This window comes from Rhamphochromis longiceps, linkage group LG18 (assembly GCF_057381845.1).
Source record: "Rhamphochromis longiceps isolate RC_006_pf linkage group LG18, R_longiceps_female_GT1.1, whole genome shotgun sequence".
Classification (NCBI taxonomy): domain Eukaryota; kingdom Metazoa; phylum Chordata; class Actinopteri; order Cichliformes; family Cichlidae; genus Rhamphochromis; species Rhamphochromis longiceps.
Window position 1 is genome coordinate 36,642,831 of NC_140574.1, and position 17,428 is coordinate 36,660,258.

The window sequence follows — 17,428 nt, forward strand, 5'->3', positions numbered from 1 at the left end:
AATTTGTGCTGGAATATATTCTTCATGCTGGTTTAAATAAAGATTGAATATCTTACCTGTCATGTCACAGTGGACTCTGAAGGGGGTTATAGAGCCGCTGCCATCTGGGTCTATCCAGTAGCTCCCCGAACTCTTGCCTTGGTGCTTATACTCCTCACATGATTGCTGATACAGTGCTATCAGGGGAAGCAAGGTATAGTCTGTCTGTGTGCATCCATTTTCACCATAGAGTCAGACGCAAAAGCCAAAAAGTTGGCACCAATATGACACAAGTCAGCAGCCCGTCCCAGAGCTGGAAACGTCTAGAAAAGTAACCCTGGGCACTCAGTTCAGTCACAGGAATTTACTCTACTGGCAGCCTCAACGACTGCTGCTGGTACCTTTCAGTATTGTGACTTGTGTCTGCAGCCATGTAAGGTTGCATGGAAAATATTGGTAGTAATAATAATGGTACAGTATTTGAATAAAGGGAGGAACAGTGTATTTGATGGATAAATGCAGAATGAAAGCCTTAGAACTAGATGCTAACAGGATCTGGGCGGTTGCCCTGACTGTACCACTGAGTGGGCAGAGATTAAAAAACAAAAACACTGATGTTCACAGCTACCTTCAGCCTAAAAGAATGAACTTGATAAAGAATCCGAGCATCTTTAAAAAATCGAACATTTTTCAGGGAACCTGAGCAAATAGATCATGAAATAACCAACTAACTAAAAACCAGTCTTATGATTAACATAACATTAGGATTACCATTAATTAAACAAATGCCAGAGTATAACTGCACTTACAGGTATGGCAAGTAGCTCCAGTGTAGCCAGTGCCACTGCAGTTGCAGGTGAATGCGTCCCACGTCTGAGAGCAGCGGCCGCTGTGCTCACAGTAGTTTGGAACACACCTGACATGTGTCGAGATGAAATATTATTTTACATCCATAATCCTTATTATTACTGTTGCATCATTTATGATTTATCATTATTGTCATTTCATTGACACATTTATTGAAACTGGTGAGGTTACAGTAAAGTCTGTATTTCAGGTGTAAGCACATAATCTTTCATTGCAGGGGCAACTGTAATCATGTTACACACATATTGCATAATTAAAGGGTTGAAGCTACGGGCAGCGCGATGTCTGGCCGATCAATGGAGCAAAGTTCAAGCTGGAAGGATTGCTTATATATATACAATTTAACATATATTTTCTATGATTGTTTAAGAAAGGAAATAAAGGCCGTGTGCCCTGTGCTGTGGATGTTTGCCTGGTAACAGATGACTTAGAGGGGGGTCATGCACTTAGATTAACGACACAGACACATAGCCTGTCTGGGTAAACTGATTGCAAATGTTGTGTAAGTCTAGAAAAGTGTAATAACAGGAAGCATCTGGAGGAACAGAGGAAGTAGCGGTTCCTTTTTAGAATATGTCCTCGCTGGAGTTACTGGTCATCATAAGTATAAATATCACACCCACCTATTGTCAGGGGGAGATGGAGCCTGATGTTTCGCAGAGCCCATTTTCACCACATATATGTGTTTTAATAAAATAATTTGTGTTGACCCACTATGGACTTTCAGTCGTATGTCTCTTCCTCAAAATTCGAACCGCGACACATGAAACAGCAGGAAACTCAGTGAGAACACGACTTCAACCCCTCTCCACCCTCCAGCCTGATGGAGGTCCCAACAACAATCCACTGTGCTTTTAATTCTTTATTACAATCTTAGCTTTGGACTTCTGGGATAAATACCTGTCTATAATGGCACACATATCTAGGCTGACATTTTCAAAAGTTCCAATGAGGCCCTGCTCCACCGCCTTGAGGTCCACCAGGTGATCATCTATGTGGATCATCTGCATGCAGCCCTGGAAGGAGCGCTGATGTGATCTGGTGTTAGTTTGCAGAAAATAACCTAGACAAAGACGGAGAGCAGCAAAGGCATTATTATCACCAGCAGAAGTATACTGGAATGAAGCTGGTGAGGACGGCACGGTTTAATCTCATTTAAGCAGGATTCAAAACATGCAATTATTTCAGGCACCAAAAATCGGGTCTTGAAGGTCGATGCGAGCTTCTGTGAAAATAAAGTCATTGTGCTTCAGGACAAAACAAACATCTACTTTCATTTTGTTTGATAATCAAGAAACTTGGACTAATTTTACCCACGCGGATGTAGCACGCAGTCATAGCCTGTTATTGCACGTTTTAAATTCACACTTGCATCAGTGCTGCTTTCTCACACTGTGTTTTTAGGAGAGAAGAGAAAACTTGGACACACTTGATAAAACATCAAATTACTCTGGATCATGTTTACTCCCATTTTTCAGTAATCACCTTGTTGAGTCTGTGTTTCCACAGGCGCCGCTAGTTTAGAGACGTATTCCTCATGAAGAACACAAGACAAGACAGAACATCTTCAGCCGCTAACGAGGGAAGCTTTGGTCAGAACCAGGCGGTGGAGCTTAGTGCTCATCAGCTGTCTGTAGCCCAAATCCTTCAAAGAGCAGCTTCCTCACAGCTGTTTATTCCCACGACAGTTACAGTTTACACAACACAAGCACCTCCCCATGTAAAAGCCCCCAATGGTTCTAAGACAAGGCACTGTGTGTGTGTGTGTGTGTGTGTGTGTGTGTGTGTGTGTGTGTGTGTGTGTGTGTGTGTGTGTGTGTGTGTGACCTCCTCCTGACCAAAAGGGTCATAGAAGCAGGAAGCAACAACACAAGAAGCAGATCTGTCAGAGAGGATGTGTCTACAATAAAACCTCCCCCAGCACAGAGAGGCTGCAGAGGTGCTCAGGATCACAGGGATCTCTTTGCTACTGCTTGAACTAAGACTTTACAAATTTAAGAAACACAATGACAACATTCAACAATTAGACTTAACACACCTCCAAAGTAATATGTTCCTCCAGTCTGGATCTGGATGGGGATAGCTGTTCTAACTGTGGAGGCCTCATCTCCATCAACTGTCAGCATTGCATAGTTTTCCAGTGCATTCAGGTGGACACTATGCCACTGTCCATCATTCAGACCTGAACCTATGAGGAAAAACACATGAAGAAAAGTTTAACAGGAAAACACAACAGCGATCGAAGTGAAGACAAAGAGACCAAAAAGGACCTCGAGATAATAATTAAACAACCGAAAACCAACGAGCTGAGCTCACTTGATGAAATGTCTATACGTGTGTTCTTCTTCTGTGTCACATTCATATAGACGGTGATTTTTGCCTCCGTCAGGCCCAGCTCCACCCAGCCATCCGCCAGGGCGGTGAACATCAGAAGGCCGTTGGGATTCCACGTCCTGAAAGACAGACTGACTGACAGGGTGTCGCTGTCAGTCTGACCCGGCAGCCGCAGGAAGGATGTGGAGTTGAAGAAAACTGGGGAGGTGTTGGATTCGGAGCAGGAAAATGTCAGGTTACGCTACAGTGGAAGAAAGAAACCGATAAAGAGATTTATGGAGACAGTACCTAACAGACTTTTATTTTGAAACTTCATTTTATTTGGCGATTCTAAATTGAAAACGGTTGTCAGGCAGTTTAGGTGCTCAGAGTGTGTGGAATAAAGACATGATGCTATAATTTCCACTTCTGCGAGTCCTCTAGGGCCAGCGTAGGTCTGAGTAACATGAACGTCATCAAATGTTGGGCGCGTGGATCCACGTGCATGTCTGTTTTTTACATTTCGGACATTTTCACAGTGAATACGTTACTAAAAGCCAGTCTAGTCACAGACTAGGAAGTCCACTCAGTTTGAACTTCTGAGCTAAAAACACAGTGGTTACTATGGAGTGGAAAAAAGAACCGGCAATCAAAATGAGCTCTAACGAGTTAGACAAGTTTCAGACAAGAAATGTGCCACCTGAGGAAGGAGAGATTCAAAATCCATTCTTAGAGGACAACCACAGTCTTAGTGTGGGAGGCTACAGTATTCTGGTTTTAGTTTCAGATAGCAACACCCATGGGTGCTGCCAACGAATCACAGATTCACTGTGGTTAACTGGCAGCCTGTGATTACACTGCACTGTTCAATGCACCATCACTGGGGTGGTTTATTTAGAACTGTAAAGTAAAGAGATTTATTGCAAGACGAAGGTTATGTAGGCTTGTTCATGACATTTGAAAGAGCAGACCATCAGAGACGTTCTTCAGTTTATTGTTGAGCGAGCAGCTTGGTGGGGTGGCTTCTGGGAAAAGCCTGAGAACTCTGTGAAAACAAATCTAAGGAGTGTCCTGGGAGGGCTTCGCTGAATTTTGAGGAGCTCACTAGTATACTGACAGAAGTAGAGGCGATATTGAGGCCTCTGTCCTCTTTGCACAGTTCCAGAGCTGTGAGCACTTGGAGGTAGCTGTAGCTCAGGTGGCAGAGCAGGTCGGCCACTAACCAGAAGGTCGGTGGCTTTTACCAGTAAAAACACCCAGTGTGATGAACGTGGGCGATGTTGTCCTGGTTGGAGAGAATAACTCGCCCAGACAAACGCATTTCCTCAGACACAGCTGTTCCTGCATTGTTCACAGTTTAAAGCTTGCTGCACAGACCTGCTCAGTTACTGCATCCACTCGAGATGAGTAAACGCACTGAAGCAGCTGGACACGGATGAACAGCTGTTAATCAGCTGGGAGGATGTTGTGATTTATTGATCTTTTACGTGTTACTACTTGGACATGCAGGAAACACTAAAACATGCTCTGCTTCTCATTACTGCAGTGAATGTGTAGAAAATGTGTTCAAACAGTTAATGGTAATTATTTATTTTATTGTAAACGCTTGTTACAGGAAGTGTTTTACTTTGAAGAGCACTTGATACTGTTGACCATAATATTGTATAACAGTGACTGTTGTTGTGACGAACAGAGATGGGCAGTACGCGTTACTGTAATCTGATTACTTTTTTCAAGTAACGAGTAAAGTAAGGGATTACTATTGCAAAAACAGTAATTAGATTACCGTTACTTTCCCGTAGGAACGCTGCGTTACTGCGTTACTAAAACCGTGATTTTTTGCGAGAATGTCTCAGGACAGTGACGTAAGCAAGAGCGCCATTGGTGACAACAGCTGTGTGCAGATCAACAATGGATCATATATCAAGTGTGGGAGAGAGTATGAGCGTGCAGCGTTTAAAGCGTGGAAGTACTGACCTTACTTTGAGTTTGATTCCATAAAAAGTGACAAAAACATTAGTGTCCGCTGTGCGTGGGAAGAAAACTTCTTTTTACAGCGAAAAAAACCCCTAAACTTCCAACAAGCACCGAGTAGCTACGACGTAATGGGAAACTCACAGAGAAACTGCCGTATCCTTCCACTGACCGCGGCACACCTGCACCAGGGTAACCCTCCGCCTGCCCCACTCCTGCTTTACAGGTGAAAATAGAGCAACAGGACCGCTGAGTCTTTGACTTTATTTATTTTCTGCTGTGTTTTACTTGCATCTATTTGAAAGACTGAGTGTAAACACAAAAAGTATTTTATTTTATGTGCTGGAATGTGCAGAAAATAGGTTTAAATATTAAAAAAATTTCTTCCAGTCAGAGAATGTTGCAGATAATTAAATCTTTGCTTGATGCATAAAGTTAAAAGATTAAAACTAATAAAACAAGTTTTAAAAAGAGACTTTTCCATTTGATTACATTTTGGATGGATTATGCAGAAAAAGTAGAATTGGGCTGAAAGATCTATCGCTTTATCACCTCTTCAGGTTGTAAATCGTGTTTTTAAAAAGTAACTAAGTAACTAAGTAATTAATTACTTTTGAAAATCAGTAATCAGTAAAGTAATGGGATTAGTTTCTTGGGGGAGTAATCGGTAATTAGTTACTGATTACTTTTTTCAAGTAATTTGACCAACACTGCTCAGGAGTTTGAGCAACAGTGAAGAAACTACCGGAGCTCCTTTTAATGTTCTGACAGGTCGAAAGTGTTCAGGTTAGAGACTGTTTGGGACAAATCCACAGGAGCAACAAACACTCAATTAACTTTGTTATTTAAGAAGATCCCAATAAAGAAGAAAAAATATTTTACATTGTCTGGCAGAGGTTAACACAAACAACAGTAATATATGGTTTAAAAAGTACGTTTAGAGCTGTTTGGGTCACGACGAATCGAGGCATGTTACTGAAGCTGAAGAAGAGTTTTCCTCCACAGACGAGTGGCCATGACATATTTAGTTTAGGAAAAGATGCAAACTGCCAAATAACAGAAAAACTGCAAAAGGGTTTTTAAGATCATTGCAGCATTCGAGTCTACATTTACACAAGGCTGGGCACATGAACTCAAAGAGAAGACACTTCTTACAAAGCTGGTGGTGTCAACCTTCTTCCTGCGCACCAGACTAGTGATGTTTTCCCCGTTGTAGGTAATTCCCTCCATGCAGCCAACAAAGTTCTCTTTGCCTCCTGAGGTTGGCTTCACAGACACAGGAAGTCCTCCAAAGCTGATCTGAGGAACACAACACAAAGCAACACTGGGGGATTCTGCATCTCTGCAACCACACAGAGTCAAACGATTCGCTTTTTAAGGTCTGCTAATAACAGCAGACAACAACCACTTCACTCAACTGTGAAGAGTAAATGAACATTTCAGGCGTTACACAGATGAACCGCAGTAATGTTGTAAACTGTAGGAACACCAGCAGGAATAAACGGACTATCAAATATACACAGTGAGATAAGCTCCGTACAGTGTTGTTACAAACTGTTTGCCTCCTTCCTGACTTCAGATTTTTTTGCATGTTAAACAAACAACAAAGACTTGACTGCAGTTGTTGCTGACAAGCGTGGCCCAACCAGTCATTGGGTTTAGGGTCAATCATGCAGGTTTGGATTTCTTTTAGTAAGAAACACCTTCATTTAGAAACTGCATTTTGTGTTCACTTGCACTCTTGCTGCAATCCTTCTGTTACAAAGACACTCGTCTCGACCCTCGCTGCCTCTCTGCACACTCTTCTTCATGCTTTGCGTGCACCGTCTGTCCTTGGATGGTCGACCAGGTATTTAAGCTCACTTACCTCTGTTGCTTCCAGCCTCAACTTTGTACCTGTCTCACTCTCACACTAGAGTATCAGAAGTACCAAAGAAACAAACAAAAAAAACACTGGATAATAATGTAAATAAGACCAGTAAACAAAGTAAACACGGGGCAAAAACGCTTAATTTTAACAAGTATTCTGATTTAAAAACATGAACACAAATGTTGGCTGTCAGTAGCTCTTAGATGTGATCCTGAGGTCACGCTACGATGTCCACCACAAAGTATTCTATTTTTAAATCCGCCCTGAGCTCCCAAACAGCCATTCAGTAATGTTTTTGAAACGATGAAGTGATGTGAATTTATGTAGCCTAAATGATTAAATGGTCAAATTCTTTTGAAAGACAATATCTTAAATATTGAGCTGATCTTTCACAAAATAATTGAGCCCCAGGCATTTGAACTAAGTGACCTAATTATTTGTGAAAGCTTTATCATGACAGTGTTGTGTTGTTGCTGTGCCAAAGCAGGAACTGTGTGTGAAACATGACGAGTGGGTTCATTTCTGCCAGAATCTTTACTTTTCCTGTCAAAGGTAAGTTTCTTCCTCCAGCTTCACCAACAATCTGTTCAAGCAGTGACTGCAGAGTTACTCTTAATGGTGTACTGTGCACAGTGCCCTGAATATAACTGAACGATGGAACCTGTGCTCCGGCTGACAGGGCTGATGGATAACTAGGACATACATTAGCAGCAGATATGCGTACCTGTGCACACATGTCCTCTAAACACTGAAGCCTCAGTTAAAGTCATTAAAAGGAAGTAGCAGATTTCACTGCATGCCTAATATAACCATAAACATCAGCAGAACCTAAATCATGCTGGAGACGAGGAGCTGAAAGTCAGACTACCTCCATATAATACGGTTTATATGTGAACAAACATTGTGTGTCTTCCTTTCGAGGTGACATCCAAACTAAGAAGATATTTTCCTCTTCAATTAAGACTTTGGAGAGGATTCTTAGAACCTAGCAAGTACTTCATTAAATAAGTACATCATAGGATCCAAACCCCCACAACCCTGACAAGGATAAGCAGAAGAGAGCGGATGGCTGGAAGCACGTTTTATTTCTATAGCACATTTAAAACCAAAGTGATTACACATGAATAAACAGGTTCCTGCTAAATGAGAACACACACATTCACAGTTTAAGTCAAATGTATGATTCACTGAGCCGTGTGGAGGGTGTACCTCGTAGTCCAGGTCCAGGTGATCAAATTCTCCATTGGTTCTGAACTGCTGAGTGTGGCGGTCTAAAGTAAAATTGACATTCCTGCGGTAACGCTCGATGACAACAGAGTGCCAGTGGTCATCATCCAGCAAGCTTCCACTGGTCACAGCCGTGTGACCCTGAATAGAACCGTTCTGGTTGCTGCCTGGACAGACACATCACATCAGTCATGAAATCAGTGGTTAATAAAGTTTAACAGAACTCGCTCTGATACAAACACCAGGAAGATTAGAAAGCTACCTAAGTTGATGCTGAGCAGCAGTCTCGCTCTGTGAAGCTCGAGGGAAATGTAGTCCCCCTGCTGCCCCTCTCCGTGAAGCAGCACCCCGTTTCCTGCTGTGGTGCGAAACTTCAGAGAGATGACGTCCTTCACAATTTTTAACTTTTTACTCCTGAAGCGGTAGGAGATGACCCCGTGCCCATCGAAACCAATCACATCGGCCCCTGAAAGATGCAAAAGCAAAAGTATGAACTCATTGAAACGTATTAAATGAAAGTTAAACACTAACATATAATTCAAAATATAGTGTATTTGTGACTTTCATCAATACATAGACATCAGCGATAGGAATACAAAGGTGTTGTATTCTGCTGGCCCTCAGACTTTGTAACACAACAACATACATTTGCTAGCAGACAGATTTGTAACTATAGGAACATATTAGCAGACGTCCGGCTGCATTCTCAGCCATCAGCAGCTTTCAGGAAAGATCTTTTCCTGCGACTTTCAGTCGCTCTAAATCTCGCCCTTAACAAATGTACTGGGGACACTTTCCACCAAGTGCAACTTCTTCTGCACAGAGATGGTTTTCTGCTTGCAGTGTGAGCTTGTTGTGTGTCACAGAACCTGTTACTGCACAGACTTTGCAGCTGAGCGTAATGTGCCAGTAGCATGCAATAGTCATTTGTGGCCTGAGAAGCTGATCTGATGAGCAAAGCCTCTTACATCAACTTACTCTCAGCTACACTTGCATGACTGAGAGATCCAAAAAAATCCTAAACTTAACTATCTACAATCTGCAGTTAGAACAACAGTTTGCAGCTGAAAGTCCAACTGCTGCATCTCACATGGAAAGAAAAGAAAGAGAGCGAACTTCACTCAGAGATGGAGAAAGATGAGAAAGACAGGAGAGGAAGAAGAGAGCGTAGATTTAAAGGGAAGGACTGCTGTTAAACCGGAAGATTAAAGCTAACATGTAAGTCCTCGTGTTTTTAGATCACACATCTGTACACGTGACATTGTTTTGTATAGAAATATCCTTGTTTTAAACATGAACAAGGCTGAGACCATGATCACAGCTCCTCCTCAACCACATTCTGCTTTTCTGTCCTCCTGCTGAGCCAAACATTCGAAATAATACTGGATTCTTCTCTGGGCCTTAACCCACATGTAAAATCTGTTCACCAGCTTGGACAAATCCTCTCTTTTTTTTTCTGCCTGTCCCGTTTGGTTCTTTTGCATCAGAATTATTGTCTAAAGGTGAAGAAAGATGCCCAACGGATTTACTTTACCAAATGGACCATCCCAGCCCTATTGTTTATTTTATTTTATTATCACTTGCTAAATACGGGACAGACTTGACTGGGGAAGAGAAAGGGGAGAAAGTGTGTGAGCACCGGTGTGTACACCTGTGAGCATGGACGCGCTTGTATTTAAAGGTTCCTTCATCTAACGATCTGCAAATCGTCTCTTTCTGCCTCCAAGCCAAACAAAATGCCGCAGCCAGACTACTGACACGTTCCAGCAAACATGCTCACATTACTCCTGTTTTATATTCTTTACATTGGCTTCTAATAGATTTTAGAATTAGTTAAAAATTCTCGTTTTAACATACAGAGCACTAAATGGCCCCAGATTATTTATCCCAGCGTCTTACACGCTGCTGCTGCTGGTTGTCTGCGCTCACAGAGTTTGTTGGTTGTTCCCTGAACACGGCTGCAGAGTAACGAGGACCGTCTACCACCACGTCTGGTGATTCTTTTAAAAAGCAGTAAAAACCTTTCTGTTTAAACAAGCTTTCTGCTGCTACCTGTTAATCTGACTGCGTTTCACTGACTTGTCTATATCGTCTATTTTGGTACCAAACGTTCAGTTTATTTTAGCCTTTGTGTGCGGTGCAAAAGATCTAAATAGTTCAGACAGATGCAAAAACTTGGCAAACTGTGTGGTGCACCGGTCAGCAGCACCAGAACATCGTTGGTCCACAGCGATGTCCATGCAGTCTGACTCCTGCAAAGGATTTTCATCCAGGTATTAAAATCCTCATTGGGTTTTAAATCCACTGTCGTGCTGCACAGAGGCACAACTGCAAGAAGTGTATATTTGTCCAACAAAGGATGAACTTGTACTTTCCAGTTTTCAAGAACTGCCTATCCTGTAGTGGCCAGACGCAGGTGCCCACAGGTCATGTACTGTAAATCTACATCCACATCACATGCATGGTGTTTCAATCAGGTATCTTCAGCTTGCACTTACAGTATGAGCAGCCATACAGCTCCAGGCGCACCCCGATGCGACCCGCCCTGCTCCAGTCCACTGGGATGAAACGGATGTAGCGAGCCAGGATGGCATACTGCAGCTCGTGGCGAACTACACCCTCGCTGTTCACATTCCCTTCAAATGTCTGAAACAACATTTGTTTTAAAGAGAAAATCAGATCTAAATGTAGTTTTTATTCATTAGAAAATGAATCAAATAACATTAAACCCCATGTTTTTTTTTCATTGGTTAATTAGAAAAGTGAAAAACACCTTCAGGCAGCTGTTGATGTGATTTGGTGTTACATTTAAAAAAAACAGAAGTCAAATCGGAGGTTTTGTCCTGATAATAACATGGTTAGTACCCATTAATCCATAAATACTGGAGACTCTAAACGGAGCAAATACGCACCACAGGTCCACACCTGTGAAACTGACTCACACTGCAACATTAAACACAGGCTTACGTTACAGTGTGAGAACGAGGAGCAAAAGAAGAAGACTAGAAGGAAGAGGAGTAATAGTTTCAGTAATAGCACCGTGCCACAGATCTAAATTTAAAATATTCCACCTGTCAGGGTTTAGTCTTCCTAAACCCTGACAGGTGGAATATTTTAACATCAGCGTCGACTTGAAATGATATTTGTGTCGATAAGTCGGTCCGACTGATTTCCTTACCCAAATGTTTCCATCCTGTAGATAAGGTCTCCAGTTTTTCTGTGTGTCACTGTAAAGTAGCCGATACTTTGTGGTCCAATCAGAGCTACTATAGCAACCCTGTGTTGCTATGGCAACCACCTGCTTCTTAGAACCAAGGTCTACTTGTAGCCACGGGTAACGGTCTGTATCCAATGGCGACCACCCTCCAGAACCTAGATTTTGGGATGTTGTAAGTTTGGGAAGGGTTAAAGATGTCAGAGAAAAAAGTGAGTAGATGAAGAAAAAACGACATTTAGAGCCTAATCGTCTTCAGTGTCTGCACTACTTTATCTGGAGAATTATTCTGAGGCTTTGCCCACACGAACTTTAAGCCAAAAACACTGCACACATGAGCTCACATGCCAAATGCGATTTTTAAAACAGTGAAAAAATGCCCACAGATGATGTATCTAAAGAATAAATATATCAATTCTCATTTATGTCTAATCTAATCATCTCTTAAATTAAATGGTCATTATTATTTTATACTGTTAACATTTACATATGCTCTACAGGCAGCCAGATGTTTATAGTCAGGTGAGGTAAAACTTCACATGGGAACCAGTAAACCCACGAATCATGGTTATGTTTACAGTCACATAAAAAAGAAAAACGTTGATACCTGAGACGTTACTGAGCATTAGAACAGCTTGTTCAGTGTTCAGTGTTCGTTTATGACAAGATCAACACTTTATGTTGATGTTGAGTCCAAGTCAAAGTTCAATAAACATGTTCAGCTGAGGGGCCGAGCTGCATCTCAGCAGGAGTCTGCAAACCGCTTTCTTCTTCGACATAATTATTTAGTCACAATTATACAACTAATACATGTCGGCACTGTGAGCTAGAGCCTTAACAGAAGCTGACATTTAACACCAAAGCTGTGGAAATGCAGCCATGAATGGACCCAGAAACCGGTTTAATATTAACCCCTCCACAACCCAGAAATACAAACAACCTCATCCTCAAGATTCCCGAGGCATACCTTGTTTCCGGCTGAGTTTGGCATAACCGGCTCCGTTTCCTCGGCTGTATAGAGACGACCCGGTGAAGGAGCTGTAAGGAAGAGGAGTGGCCAAGCTGTCCTCACACTTCCCTGAACCTGAAACAGAAGCCCACAGATGTTTCCTTCAATGCTACCAACAGGCCAACGTTTTACCGTGTGCTGCACTTCTACATCGCATCCTCATCCAAGACACGAAAACAGCAGCACGAACTCACAGCAGTCGTTTGCAGCTGCTCACCTGCGTTTTCAGGTAAATATTCATAACTCCACGTAATCCGCTCTTCATGTTGATAACAAAGTTGGCTTTGAGGACATTATTTTACACTCTAATGAGAACTGATTGATGTGTCTTAATACCCAGCAGACAAACACCAAAATCCATCATTTGGACATTTTGTTCCACTTGTACAAAGAACCAATGTTCTCGTCTGTTTATCAAACAATTGAAAGCTGACTGAACCCACTCGTTTGTTCGAGCCAAGGTTAACACGACATCACCGACATTAACTCATCTGTATAACTGACACTGGGAGGTTAGGAGGAGTGTGAGGCTGATGCTGCTGATCTCAGCTCTGTGAACATTTGGATGGAAACTGATGAAACTGGGTGTGATGACACGGTAACAACAAAAAGATGTTTAATGACTGCGTCTGAGATTCTCTGATTAGAGTTTAGAGAGTTTAGAGTTCCAAGCTCCAACGTGTCCAGAACTCTGCTGCCCGTATTATTACTAGGACTTCTTCTACCCACCACATCTCCCCAATCCTGAAGCAACTTCACTGGCTCCCGGTCAAATTTCGCATCCATTTTAAAATAATTCTGTATACATTCAAGGCTATTCACTCTCTCTCTCCACCGTACCTCTCTGACTTATTACAGATGAAGCTCCCATCCCGCTGCCTCAGATCTTCATCTTCTCTTTCTCTCTCTGTTCCCTCTGCTCGTCTGATCACAATGGGAGGGAGGGCCTTTAGTTGCTCTGCCCCTCGACTTTGGAATTCCCTACCCCCGGACCTCAGAAATATTAGCTCATTCTCTCTTTTTAAGTCCACCCTTAAAACTCATTTGTTTAAAATTGCCTATTCTTAAATTTCTGTATGTTTTAACTTTTATCTTCTATTCTTATCATTGTGTATATTTCCAGTTTTTATCTGTTGTACAGTGTCCTTGGGTGCTTTGAAAGGCGCTATTTAAATAAAATGTATTATTATTATTATTATCTGCTGAAACTACACACTATCTGCTATCAGAGGAAGAGAGCAGAAACACTCAGCACAGCAACATAACCGATGTATAACACGTGTGTGTGAGAGAGAAAGAGGGAGACAGGTGCTGAGCATAGTGATGAGCTTGCTCATATGCATTACAAAACAAGCCTCGCATGCATTCAGCAGCATAAAGAAAGGAGACAAACACGACGTCGTCAGCAGACGACCTGAAATCAGCGTCTCCACCTGATCTTTCTGACAGCAGTACGTCTGAGCTCCTGCTGCAAAACCACAATGATGATATTCCTACAAATCCAGTCTAACTGCTTTTTTAATCACATCGAAAAATAAACTGAGTGGTGCAGAGTTGATCTAGGCTCTAATTTAGTTTCCCGTGTGATGACAGCGCTGCTGCTTCTGGAAGCTGACCAGCCTGCAGTTTAGGGCTGCTCAATTAATCGAATTTTAATCTCGATTACAATCTGGGCTTTCAACGATCATTAAAAATGACTGAGCCGATTATTAGCCCCTCCCTCGTGCTTTACTCTCGCGCTGCTCCGTGTGGCAAATCGAGCGCACCTCTCTGCATTTCGAACACGTGTCAACAATTAAGAGCAGCGGTCCCCAACCTTTTTTGCGCCACGGACCGGTTTATGCCCGACAATATTTTCACGGCCTTTAAGGTGTCGCGGCAGTGGCGTGTCTAGAAAATTTTTGTTGGGGGGGCCAGGTAGGGGCACAGATTTGGAGAAGGGTGGCAGATGTAATTGGCAGATAATGTTTAAAAAAAAAAATTCTACCAACCATTAACCATAATTCAATAATCCTATAAACCTAATAACCAAATGCACTTTTAACTCTTATTAGAATGAGATTTTAACCACTACGGTGCAAAGTTTTTAGATACTGCGTTGATAAAGTACAAGAGATACAATCAGTGCTTTGTCAGTGCTTACTCAGCATTCAAGGACAACAATATTTGCATAGCATTTTTACTGACATGTAGTGCACATATGTTTTGGGCAAAAACATTTTTGAAAATTAAAATACGAACATTTGTAACAAACAATTGACAAATTAGCCAATGCAAAACTTTATCTGCCTGTTAAAAAAAGAAGATAATCTTCTCACAAACTGGTGTTTGATTTTGAAACAGGAAAAAAGTGGGGAAACAAATGAAAAGACTAACATTTGAATAAAACCTGAAAGCAAGTAAATACTTTCTATGCTGCCTTATGGTAAACTTTGGTAATATTGATAAAGAACAACACTGGCTGATGATGAAATACAGTCAGCTGGCATGGTGACACTGCCAGTATTAACCTGCAGGGCTGGACTGGGACAAAAAAATTGGGCATTTTTACTACAGACCGACCCACCAGGTATTAAAGCCATAAAGACTTTGAATGAAAACAAACGCTGTTGTGACAGTGATGTACAGTCTTTTTGGTATATGTATGATTTCTATACATTTTACGTCAGATAAAAACTTTGGTTGTAAGATTTAGATAATTATTTAATAAAAACTAGGTATTTTAAATGAGAATAAGAAAGAAAAGTATTTCTTTGTGCCCCCCTTTCCCTGTTAATGCCCTACCTGGCCCCCTGGCAAAACTTTGCTAGACCCGCCCCTGCACAGTTACCAGCTGTCAGCTACTTAGAAAAGGATCCTGGTGTTATTTGTCTCTCAGAAACAGTTCATAACTTCAACTGATTCATGTCACCTAAAAGGTAAACCTGTTTCTCCATCACCTGTTCAGCTCTGATGGTTCAGTAAGGACATCTCCTGGTTTCATCTTCATGTTTCCCTCTCACCACATATCTAAACAGACATCATGACCAGCAGCTTTACAGCTGTGGCTCCAGCAAACATCAGCTGATACTAGAAATTAATATTAAATAAATTCTAACAACAGCTGATCAAGCTTAAACGTGCTGCTGTTGTTTAGCGCGACATCCGCTGGTTTCCTCTTTCTGGCGCAAAGTGGGCGATAAATAAACAAGAGAGAAAAGCCGATCAGCTGATCATTGATCAGTTTCATGATTGAAGTAGCAACAGGAGAGGGACGGGGAGAGAATGAGAGAAGAAGAGGCAGCTGTGCAGCATAAAGACAGAATAAATCCAGCTTTGTGTCTTTTTTCCATTCTAGCTAAAGTTCGGGACAAACTGCATCTCTTCTCAGCTCAATACGAAACGTGTAATATTTTCTCTGATTGAGGGACCATTCCATTTTTTTAAGGAGCCGTTGGCAACTCTACTAACCTTATGAATAAAATAAAGTTCACTATCAGTAACATCATAGCACCCACCCAGCTGTATAAAAACTCCGTCAAACTGGCTAGAACGCAGTATGAGTTATTGCAACTGACAGTAAAAAGTCAGCAACATGAAAATAAACTCCACCTAAACTTGGTTTATATCTGACCCAGATAGACTGCAGGTCATAACTTCTTACCTGAAGTTCAGTTCACCTGACACTCGGACTGGCGGCTGCCTCGGGGCTCTCCTCCTGCCTCCCCTTCCCTCATCCACCTGCTGGCCTCTGTGGAAGCCCCGTCATAGCCACCACCAAACAACGGAGTTATTTCTACACATCGACCTGCATCTGGCCAATCCACCACCTCTCATTGTTCATGCCCTTACAAAAAAAATAAAAAATAAGTCACTGGGGATATGCCCGGTATGCCCGATGGCCAGTCCAGCTATGTTAACCTGCAACCAAATCTGCAGCTCCATACAGCAATGTTACGACTTAGATTATATCTTATAACTCATAACTCTTATGTTAGCTCCCCTCTGTAGCATACTGTCTGAAATATTCGACGGCTGCAATAATTCTTTAAGTGTTATTTTTTCCTTGGTATTCTAATTTCACCGAAGTTTACTAAACTCAACAAACTTGATATTACTTACCGGGACATTTATTCTGTCCTCATTTTCTTTCACCGAAAAATTGTTTCCTGCAGTGCCTCTTTCGCGCTTGGCTCTCCTACCTTTGCTAACGTGATGCACATAGCGCAGAAGCCGATGCTGCATTCACTTACACTCGGATATCTGAGCGTCACCGTGAAAACATAATCGGACATTTGATATTTGATTGAATTTTATTGTTTTGCCTTTGGGGTGGCACCTGGGGTGGCCAGTCTGGTTTGGGGGGTGGCCTGTGCCCCCCCAGGCCACCCCGCTGGACACGCCATTGTGTCGCGGATAAATACAACAAAATAAAACTAGTACCGGTACCGAAAAAAAGAAAATTTATTCATAACACAGGTGAAAAGACCCAGGAAAACCGAGTAAACGATAAAAACGATAACAAAATAACGCTGAAAACCGATAAAAACCCTGAAAACTATACATTTCACACCTGAGCCTCAACTCTTGCGGCCCGGTACCAAACGACTCACGGACCGGTACCGGTCCGAGGCCCGGGGGTTGGGGACCGCTGATTAAGAGGACCCGAGGGAAGCTCGGAAAGCTGAGCAGAAGTTATTTGGAGAGGAGAGTGACTGCTGTTGGTTGAAAAGAGGTAAAAAACCTTCAGTGGTGTGGAAACATTATGGGTTCAGTCAGACGTGGATCAAGTGGACACAGTGTGTAAACTTTGCTACGGTGTCGTAGCTGCACCACAGAGCAACACTGCAAAGTTCACTAAACATAGATGTTTACATTTTTCATTTCTTATATTGCAAACATTTGCACTGTTATCAGTATTTGCACTATTTTATATTATTTTTTGACAATCTTTAAAGTCATTATTCAATACATTGTTATTGTTAAATAAATATCG

The 17,428-nt window shown here is 42.0% G+C and overlaps 1 protein-coding gene across 1 annotated transcript in view; it reads right to left on the reverse strand.

Moving 5' to 3' along the window:
- cntnap2b (contactin associated protein 2b) overlaps positions 1-17,428 on the reverse strand; it is a 48,426-nt gene that overhangs the window by 25,082 nt on the left and 5,916 nt on the right. Inside the window, exons 2-12 of the mRNA XM_085388040.1 lie at positions 12,412-12,528; positions 11,409-11,602; positions 10,729-10,876; positions 8,493-8,696; positions 8,213-8,397; positions 6,289-6,432; positions 3,163-3,421; positions 2,885-3,034; positions 1,747-1,909; positions 789-895; positions 57-176 (exon numbers count right to left, since the gene is read on the reverse strand). Coding sequence (XP_085244166.1) covers positions 57-176; positions 789-895; positions 1,747-1,909; positions 2,885-3,034; positions 3,163-3,421; positions 6,289-6,432; positions 8,213-8,397; positions 8,493-8,696; positions 10,729-10,876; positions 11,409-11,602; positions 12,412-12,528 — 1,791 coding nt within the window. The remainder of the gene's footprint in view (positions 1-56; positions 177-788; positions 896-1,746; positions 1,910-2,884; positions 3,035-3,162; positions 3,422-6,288; positions 6,433-8,212; positions 8,398-8,492; positions 8,697-10,728; positions 10,877-11,408; positions 11,603-12,411; positions 12,529-17,428) is intronic.